Genomic DNA, 10,214 nt, shown 5'->3' with positions numbered 1-10,214 from the left:
CCGCACTTCAAGAGGGATGCGGATAACCTGGAGAGGGTCCAGAGAAGGGCCACTCGTATGGTTAAGGGCCTGCAGACCAAGCCCTACGAGGAGAGACTAGGGCACCTGGACCTTTTCAGCCTCCGCAAGAGAAGGTTGAGAGGCGACCTTGTGGCTGCCTATAAGTTCATCACGGGGGCACAGAAGGGAATTGGTGAGGATTTATTCACCAAGGCGCCCCCAGGGGTTACAAGAAATAATGGCCACAAGCTAGCAGAGAGCAGATTTAGATTGGACATTAGGAAGAACTTCTTCACAGTTAGAGTGGCCAGTCGGACTCGATGATCTATTGAGGTCCCTTCCGACCCTAACATCTATGAATCTATGAATCTATGAATCCCTGCTTATTTGTAATATTTTAGACTTTGTTTTCCATGACATCCAAGTTTGGTGATGGTGAAATACATTTACTTACCCAGACCAAATTTCAGATTTTAAATAATATGGAGACCATGCATAAAAATCAAAGATCACATTGTATAAATATATCCACACCAGCACCAGCAACCAAAACCTATAGGAACCTATGTACACTGGAATCCACAACCAAGACTGCAAATAAGTTTAAAAAAAAACCCACAGGGAAACATGTCTAAAGGTCACATTTGTCATCCTTTATGCAGCTCCAAGGAGCAGAAAAATAGAATGGATGTGGCTCATAAAGGAAACATGGGATTTCTAATGTTAAGATATGACAGAAGATGACTACTGATGGCCCACATTCCTGATTCCTATTCCTGCTTCCTTATCTTCAGGGATCCTGGTTTTCTCTGTTAAAAAAAAAATCCCCAATTTTCAGATTAAAAAGTAACCCAAAATCCACATTTTTCCATGATTAAAATGAAACACCACTTGGTGTTTCATTTTAATCACGGGAAAATGTGATTTTGGGTTACTTTTTTAATTGGTTCACGCTAGATAGATAGATAGATAGATAGATAGATAGATATAGTGGTGCTTCATTTTAATCACAGAAAAATGTGATTTTGGGTTACTTTTTTATTGGTTTACTCTATATAAATATATATATGTAGTGGTGTTTTATTTTAATCACATAAAAAATGTGGTTTTGGGGTTACTTTTTTAATCCAAAAATTGGGGATTTTTTTTTTAATTGGAGAAAACCACAATCCCTGCAAATAAGTAAAGTACTAAAAAAGATAGGTTAGTCCAACCATGCAATTAACTTTTTATTTGTTACCAAAGAGTTACAGAGTTTTTGACACCCTGTATCCTAGTCTGGATTTGTGTATTAATCTTCATTGTTTCTACTAATAGCAGGAGTGTAGCTGGGGGGGGGGTGTTAAATTTCTCTGCACATCCAAGTGCTGAGTGGTTGCAATTGTTTACAATGATATTGTTTCACATGGCTTACTCGGCAAAATCCGTTCTGCATAAATTCAACTTCCTGTTTCCTCACTGTAACTTCCAACCCCTGAAGAGAGTAGGTAGCCTGTGTCAAGCTCCTCCTAATTCTGAACTGTTAAGATTGCAGAAAAGTACTCAACCAAAAGTAGATAAATAACAATCTTAGATTTAGAGCACAAATCTCATTTTATTTCTCTGGATGAGCTGAACAGCAAGTAGTAAAGTGTATTGTTGTTTAATGTTAAAAATATACAGTGTTTGGGGAAGTGAACTGATTTGTTTGGGCAGAATACTCATATTGAAACTAAAACTGCATGTTTGTTTCTTTAGGAGACCCAGGAGCAGTAAAGCGCAGATCATCAAGCAACCATGTCAGGTATTTCATATTTGTCTAACAATTTTGTAGCACTGGAGCAAGTGATCAGTCTCCCATTAATTTACTGAGTTAAATTTAGCATTGTTCATGGAGAATTGTGTTTGTGCATATGTGTATTTTAATTATATTCTGAAATGGTTTGCTCAGTCCATAGGTATAGTTGGGTAAATTACAAATAAATTACATTATAATGCCGTACATTGAATATGCTGATAGGTACGGCACCTTCTAGCATGGATAAGCACATAAATATTGCCTAATTACAAGTTTCCCATCAATGATAAGTGTGAGCCACAGATGTAACTGAGAATATATTCATGATATGCATAATCTATTGATTCTAATCCATGCTTCCACTTAGACCTTTCTGAACACTACGGTAAATTAATGGATGTCGATACAACTGGGGCTTCCATTGAAACTGGAAAACAAGAAGGTCTAAGCTATGGAGGTAGGCATTATTCAGCTTTAGAGCACTGGCAAATGCATATTATAAATAAATATGTTTATCTTTTAATTATTCCTGAGAGATGTTTCTTTTCCCTTCAACAAATCAAACTTGACTCGTACAATTCATTTCTATTGTATTTACAAAAAGGTGCTCTTGAGGTGTTCTGGGGAATCTTCAGAACAATCTGAGAAATACCCAGTCTTAGGGACCAAATTTCAAGTGCAGCAGTCTTTTCTCTTGTTCTTTGAGAGAGTCCCCTGTATTCTGAGCTATTATTTCTATGCATTGCCTCCCAAATATGTCTACACCAAAGAGAATTAAACCTTTTGTAGCATAAAGGTTTGGAGTGAAGACAATTCCTGCTTATCTCTAAGATCACCATGTTATATAGAATGGGGGATGGTAACCTTTCTGGCAGCCAAGCCACAAATTAGCCTTGAACGCTCCTTGCATGCCACTCCAATACCCTTCCTCTGCCTGCTCTGCCATTCTGTTTTTTTGCTCCCTACTGTGTTCCCTGCCCGAATCTCCTTCCCTGCTTTCTTCCTCCTATCCTATCTGCTGCTGTGCTGCTTGTCCTCTCCCTGATCTGCTGCATGCCATTTGTGGTACTTATGCCACAGGTTGGCCACCCCTGCCAAAACACTGCCATCTCCATTTGAAATTCCCTATATTCTAGAATTAATTTATTGTTATGCCTAGATTTAGGCACTTTTTTCAGCCATGGATGGATGCTGATTACTAATTACTAACTCTATATAGATTATAAGGGTTTTTAAACGTTAAATGTAGCCATATTGTCTTTTGGAGGAATACCTCCCAACTGCTTTGAAACAAAAAAAAGGGCATTTACATTTGCTACAGGAGTGACTGCTTCAGAAAAGATTGCTGAAAGAGATTTAAAGAATCTGCAAAAATATGAAACCAAGATTAAGAACGTTGGTAAAAAACTGGGTGTAGATCCAGCTCTGATTGCTGCTATCATCTCCCGAGAGTCTCATGGTGGAATAGTCCTGAAGGACGGCTGGGGTGACAGAGGAAACGGATTTGGTTTAATGCAGGTATTTATTAGCAAACTCAAAAATTGCAGCCATCTCTTTTGTGTCAGAAAGAACCATAAAAAATTATGAGGATTTTGCTTTGGGGGTCATCTCCACCCTGCTGCCAAAAACTTGAGCAAAGATTTAGCCTTTTGTATTAACATGTGCCAAAGCAGCATGTCTGGCTAATTCCTCCCCATAAGAACTATAAATAGTGACCTGGCTATTGTAATTGGCACCCTGAATGGGTTAGTCACTTTCCAGACACAGAAGTTGATACTTGCTTGCAGTACAGCCTAGAGACAAAGTGTTGGAGAAGATGAAGTACAGCATAAAGTGAGTTAATAGTGCCACGTTCCACATTTTCGAGTTGTAGGGTTTGAGTTTAAGTGAAATAAATTAGGCTAGATTTTCTTTTACCATACGACAGTTCATGTTGCTTTGACTGGCTAAAGGGACTAATGCCCCACAAGGACAACCAGTCTATGGAGTGCCCCCTGGCACGTGTAAAGCTGATGTTATTCTCAATCCCCAGTATAGCAGTGGGGAATCCAGGTTGTAGGCAAGAGCCTGGAGATAATGCACTGCATTACAGCTACTATCTCCTTCCCAGAACTCATTGATTTGCCTAGAAAGGAAAGGATCTGATTGATTGTTCCTGCTTCAGAGTACAGTACCTTACCAGAAACGGTTCACTAAGCTCAGAGGCTCAGGCTGCAGCTACATTAAAAGTGTGTTTAGACAAGTTCTTTCCCATGCGCTGCAAAATGCCACTGGCAAAAAGGCAGGGAAAACCAGAGCTCATTTCTGTATTCACATCCTACTCCATTGGCATCATTTTACCCCCATCAGCAGGATTCCCAAACAGGCCCTGCCCACATTCTGACAATCTTTTACACAACATGCCAGTGCTCCAGATTCGCCCTTATCTCTCCACACATCAGCCAATTCTGTGACTACAGGAAAAAGAAGTGAAAACATGGCCCACAGAAAAGAGTAAAAATGAACACAGCCCGTACACCCTTAAAATCCATAAAGAACCCTTGAAAAAAAATCCTTTTGGTGCCAGGATATTCTTGCTTGACTCTTCTAGGTTGATAAACGACACCATGAAATTGTTGGTACGTGGGACAGTGAAGAGCATATTACGCAAGGTACAGAGATTTTGTGTGGGATGATAAAAGACATCCAGAAGAAATTCCCACAATGGACAAGAGAACAACAGCTAAAAGGTACAAAACTATTGGCTTCAAAATACTTCATGCAACAAAATCCCATTCCTTAGTTTGGTAGCGTTTGTCTTAGCTCCACAGGCCACATGAGTAGAGCAGGGGTGGTCCACAGGCTGGATTGGGCCCTGTGCTGCCTCTGTCTGGCCCTTCAAGCCAGGACTGGGGCTCCATACCACCTCCGCCTGGCCCCGTGTGCTGCAATTGGGGCCCCACATCACCCTGTGCTCCTGATCTAGTACGTACAACCACAGCTCATGGGGGTTCGATGCAGGGAGCCCCACGAGCTGGATGACCCAGCACCAGCAGCTGGATCTGGTCCATGAGCCAGTAGTTGAGTGCACCTGCCTTAGTTCATGTCAAATCTGCATATAAATAAACCCAAATCATATTTACTGTTTTTCAGTAAAAAATGGTGAAGAGCATATTTTATATATAGCTTTCTTCACAGATAATGGCACTTAATAAAAATAAGTTCTGTATGTAATATTAGATATCCTCAAAAGAGTTGCACACTAAAGGAGGAAACTTCAGAGGTAAAATTGTTCTTGTTTTCTTACAAAAGAAAAAGTTTCTCATAAGTATTTGTTTTGTTTTAATTTCAGGTGGGATTTCTGCCTATAATGCAGGGCCTAAGAACATTCAGAGCTATGAGAGAATGGACATTGGCACAACTAAGAATGACTATGCCAATGACGTTGTTGCAAGAGCCAAATTTTATAAGAGAAATGGATACTGAGAATGCTGGTTGTATAGAGATTGCATTTTAAAAGTAGACTGAGTCAAATAGTGACTAGTACTTGGATTTCCAACAGAAATACTGAAAAAAGGGAGAAAAATGTTACAAACTTCAAGGGGCTCTCTTTTAGTTTAGATTAAACTGAGTTTAAAGTTTAAGTTATGTATTAGTGATAGTATTGGAGGTCATTAAAACTGGAAGTCTTATCTCCAATTTAGCTTCTGCTACTTCTTTCTTTTTTGTGTGTGCTTCACTTGGATTAAACAGTGTACATAGTCATATTAGCTTTCAGCTTCTCATATACTAGTGCACGATGCTGCAAAAGAAAAAATAACACCGCAAGAATAGCAATCCAAACAAACTCTACAAGAACAAAACTACATAATTACTCAAATTTAGGCATTCACACATTTTGATATTCACTACTTTACTAATCATTACATCAATCTCGCACTTGCTTTAAACAGGAATATATAAAAAAGGCAACCTTTAAAAAAGAATCTGTACTACTGACTCAAATTATATCCTCCCAAAGCAACTGTTCTCAATTTGGTTAATATGAGCCAAAGATGATTCCAAGTAGCTTGTTTTACTGAGGGCAGGGAAAATACTTTCTTTAAAAAAAGAATTGGTTTTAGGTTCTTTGCAACTGTAAGGGTTATCAAACACACATTGTTGCAACAAACATACTTACTGAAAATGCATGTTCTTGAGAAATGCTCAATACATAAGTTGAAATAAGGGCATGTAAATGCATATAAAATTATTTATATTTTTTAAAACACTATCTTGCTATACAATGAACTTCAAAAGAAAAACTGCACATGATTGTGCATTATAACATTTTGGGTTTCTTGGCTGAAACAGCCAAGATATTTTTAAACTATTTGAAGTCACAAGGAGGGGAATGAATGTGGCTTGAGAAAAAGGAGGAGCAAGAGCAAAAGAGTATGATTTGGGGACTAAGGCTGAAAAAAATAAAGATCACTGGTAAAGTAAAGGTATACTAATGTGCATCCTGTGAACAGTACTATTCTTTATTCTATTAAAAATCTCATGTAGTTTACTACAATTTTAACAATGTCCTGAGTACCAACTACCAAAGAAAGCAACAGCATAGAACCAGAGTTTATATGACTTCCATTTCTTCTCTAAGGCAAAGGATGTGTTCTCTCAAACATCGTGTGAAATCCTTCTTTATGTATAATATGCATCTATTGCTCTCTTAGTCTTGTTACACCCTAAAAAAATGACCACAGCTATGTACGGTGAAATTACTGCAGCCAAACAAAATATACATTTATTTTGTACTTAGGAAGACAGTATCTCCTGGCAGTGGTCCAAGGTCACCTATACAAATGGTTTTGCTCCAGAAGGATGCTATACTACTAAGTTATATATACCAAGGCTGTCAATTAATTAATCGCAGTTAATGTGTGCAATTAAACTGTTAATGGGTTTTTGCATTTTGAACTCATTAATTGCACATGTGGTTTTGGGGCCTGCAGTGAAGAGGACTGTAGGGCAGCCCAGGCACAGGCTCCAGGAGGCTGCAGCTGTGGGGGTGCACACAGACATGGACACACAAGCAGCTGCAGCCTGAATGCTGCATGTAGAGCAGCACCACGCCGGTAAGTCTGAGGCAGGGAGGGCACAGGGAGAGGGAAGGGAGGGGGGCAGATTGAGGCCCCCACAGTGAGGAAGGGAGTGGGACAGGGGCAGGGCCTGGAGTGAATGGAGCCCCGAGGCCAGGGCGGGTTGTCCAGAAGTGTGGGGGTGGGGACAGCTCCCTGCTACCGCACGCACTCCTGGTGGAGGCATGGGCAGCGTGTGCCCCCCAGATTTGTACATGGGGTGGAAGTGGGCTGAGGCTCTGTGCCCTGCTGCATTTGCCCTGGGAGCCACGCAACTCCGTGTTGTGCCTCCCACCACCGCACAGGCAGGGGATGCTCAGCTAGTGTGCGGCTCCTGGGGCAAAGGCAGTGAGGCGCAGAGCTCTAACCTGCAGAGGACAGCCCACCTCCATCCCATGCACAAATCTGGGGGACACCTCCAAGCCTCCCCCAGGGTGTGCTCAGCACTGGGGAGCCACACACCCCTACACCCCTTGACAAGCCACCCCCAGCTGTCCCACAATCTGCCCTAGCCCCAGCATCCCATTCACCCCAACCCCTGCCCCACTCCCTCTCTTACCATGGGGGTCTCAATCTGCTCCCACCCTCCCCTCCACACTTATCAGCTGGGCAGTTCCTGTCTGTATGTGTGTATGTCCACGTTCAGGGCCGTCCCTGGGGAGGGATGCGAATGGCACAACTGCCCCAGGCCCCGTGGTCAGTGTCACATAGGCCCTGCTGCGGCCCCCGGCCCCTCCACACTCAGCTTTCAAATCTGGAAATGAGGCAGTAGAGTTGTGCAGAAGGCATCCCTGTTGCTGCTCTTGAGCTCTCTGGCTTGTTTGGGTGAGGCAGGGAGGATGACTTTAATGTAGTTTGTTGCCTCATGTTGAGGTGTGGCAGGGGTGAACAGTTGTGCCCTTTGTGGTGTGCTCAGGAGCATTGCATCTCAGTCCAGAAAAGCCTTAAATATACCTAAACTTAATATTTATATTGGGGCTGTCAAACAATTAAAAATGTGTTTCCTATAAGTTGTACAGGTATGCAGTACAAGCTTCTCAGAGGTACTCTCAGGAGTACCACAGAAGCAGTGTAGACCTGCCCTTAACGGTTCAGTAAACACCTGTAAAGCTAAAGGCATAGTTACTCTGAATACGTTTGTGTGAAATATTAGTGCACCGCTCTCATCACAAGCTGGCAAAAAAGAGTTAGTTGGATTTGGACTTTGGTTATGACATTTTTACTATGATAAACATTTTGAGGCTGACCCAGAAATAATGTGTCATGTTCTCTAAGTCATATTCTCTATTCCTTTGCCATGAAACAGGAAATAAATGGATCTAACTTAAGAAGTTAAAACATACAAACATTGGCATGGTGTTTTGAACATGTTTTGCCAGAGTAACACCAAACACAAATTTCCTCTTCACTTCCTATTTCCCTATTCTTTTCCTCTTCTACTGAGGAACCATGCATCATTTGTGGCAGCTGTATTTATTTCAGTTTAGATCCATGCATTTATTAGAGCATACTACCATGTTTTGTGTTTCCAGTGTAGCTGGGTTCCCTCTGTTGGTCACTCATGAGATTGCTGCAAGGTAATCCAACTGCTGAGTGCCTTTAGCTTAGGGGCAGGCAATTATTTCAGGAGGAGTGCTGCTTACTGAGTTTTGGCAAGCCATTGAGGGTTGCATGACAGGCAGCCAGGGGCAGATAAATATTCATTTTCTTAATTTTGGGGGAGCCCCGCAGGCTGGATAGAAAGGCTTGGAAGGCCGCATCCGGCCCCCGGGCCGCATTTTGCCCACCCCTGCTTTAGCTGCTACAACTGAGTAGCACATTCCAGCTTCTCCTGCATCTCATGGCCCATCTGCCAAACTTTCTAGCTCACAGTGGCTTCTCCAGGCTCAAATAAATCACTCCCCAACTGGTGTTACAAGTCTTCCCCACCTTTCCCTTCTTCTATATACAACACTTCATCCACTTGTATCAAGTCTCTCTACTGACAGCTAGTTTTTGCTTGTTATTGGTACTTTTCATTCTCCATTTCAGCAGTCCTCCCCAGACTAGCTGATGAAAGAAAGCAACTCCTCCCTACTGCTTCAGCATACCTCATCTGGTTGAGTGCAATCATTAACGTTAATTATTCTTCACAGTGCTCTAAGAGATGTGCTTACTGCCCTGTCAGCAAATGGGTTTCACATACATATAGAGACAATGAATGATACAATTTTTACAGTAGCAACTTTATCATTTTGACTGTAAATCATACATCATAAAGTGATAGATTTTTCCAAATCAGAGTATGCAGTACATTTTTTTACCTGATTACTAACATATTTGTAGGGTGGCTATGGATAAAAGCAGTAAGAGAAATGTCTACAGCCTGACCTTTTGTTGGTTACACTGAAACCACAAGATATACACTAATCCCAACGTCCACTTGGCTAGCTGAGAAAGCACAACATATAAGCCTTGTAATGCCTGGGGAGACACGGAAGGGAGATGACATGCAGACTTTCACGGAAGTGCTGAGTTCTCCAAATACCTCTCCTAGTTCATACCCCGTATTTATACTAGATACCTCCAACATCATTCTCTGACTGGTTATTTCAAAATCTCTTTGCATTACTGGAACCCTGGAAATGGACTCTAAAGATTAACATTTTTGGATGGCAGGATTTCTGGTCTTTCTTGGAACACTGTTAATCATCATACTCTTTGCCTCCTCTTATTATGGTGTTTACAAGTAAGGTTGCTATTTGCTTTTACAATTTAGATCCAAGACATTTTAAAAAGGTATACCTATTAAAATAAAAATGTTATCCAGTTGTAGCAATCTCTACTCAGGCTAAAACTACAATATGCTGTGCTTAGATTATTTCAAGGCCTTTTATTACTTCCCATATTTTACTGGATATGTCAGTTCCAGCAAAAGTTCACTTTGCAATCATTCACAAACAGTTTTGGGGCCCTTCACTTTAGCCAAGCTTACAGCTTTGTCCTAAGCCACCAAGGCTGGCACTACTGTAGACTAGCCTATATAGCCCATAATCACTAACTAATTATGACCAGCATACATGCTTCACGGTCACTAAATTTTCAAAGCCTGGAAACTAGTACAACAGTACTGAAATGTAGTAAGAGTTGCAGGCATAAACCTCCTCCTAACTAGCAATATTGATCTTGCGCTACTGAACTTGGGCCTCTGGATGCAAGAAATGTGCAAACCATAATGTGGAAATGTACTGTATTTACCTAAATCCAAGACAACCCCACAATGACATTATATATATGGAACATTTATACATCTGTTATAGTGTCCCATGTATGGAATCCAATTATTGGAGGGTCACCTT

General features: G+C 41.2%; 1 protein-coding gene across 1 annotated transcript in view; it reads left to right on the top strand.

Annotated features, from left to right (window-relative positions):
* LOC102379439 (lysozyme g-like) overlaps nucleotides 1-5,486 on the top strand; it is a 49,913-nt gene extending 44,427 nt beyond the window's left edge. Inside the window, exons 7-10 of the mRNA XM_025207222.1 lie at nucleotides 2,145-2,234; nucleotides 3,099-3,295; nucleotides 4,368-4,506; nucleotides 5,109-5,486. Coding sequence (XP_025063007.1) covers nucleotides 2,145-2,234; nucleotides 3,099-3,295; nucleotides 4,368-4,506; nucleotides 5,109-5,242 — 560 coding nt within the window. The 3' untranslated portion in view covers nucleotides 5,243-5,486. The remainder of the gene's footprint in view (nucleotides 1-2,144; nucleotides 2,235-3,098; nucleotides 3,296-4,367; nucleotides 4,507-5,108) is intronic.
* Nucleotides 5,487-10,214: the final 4,728 nt, after the last annotated feature.

Source organism: Alligator sinensis, unplaced genomic scaffold (assembly GCF_000455745.1).
Source record: "Alligator sinensis unplaced genomic scaffold, ASM45574v1 scaffold144_4, whole genome shotgun sequence".
Classification (NCBI taxonomy): domain Eukaryota; kingdom Metazoa; phylum Chordata; order Crocodylia; family Alligatoridae; genus Alligator; species Alligator sinensis.
Note: the sequence above shows the minus strand (reverse complement) of the source record. Positions and strands in the feature narration are given on the sequence as shown.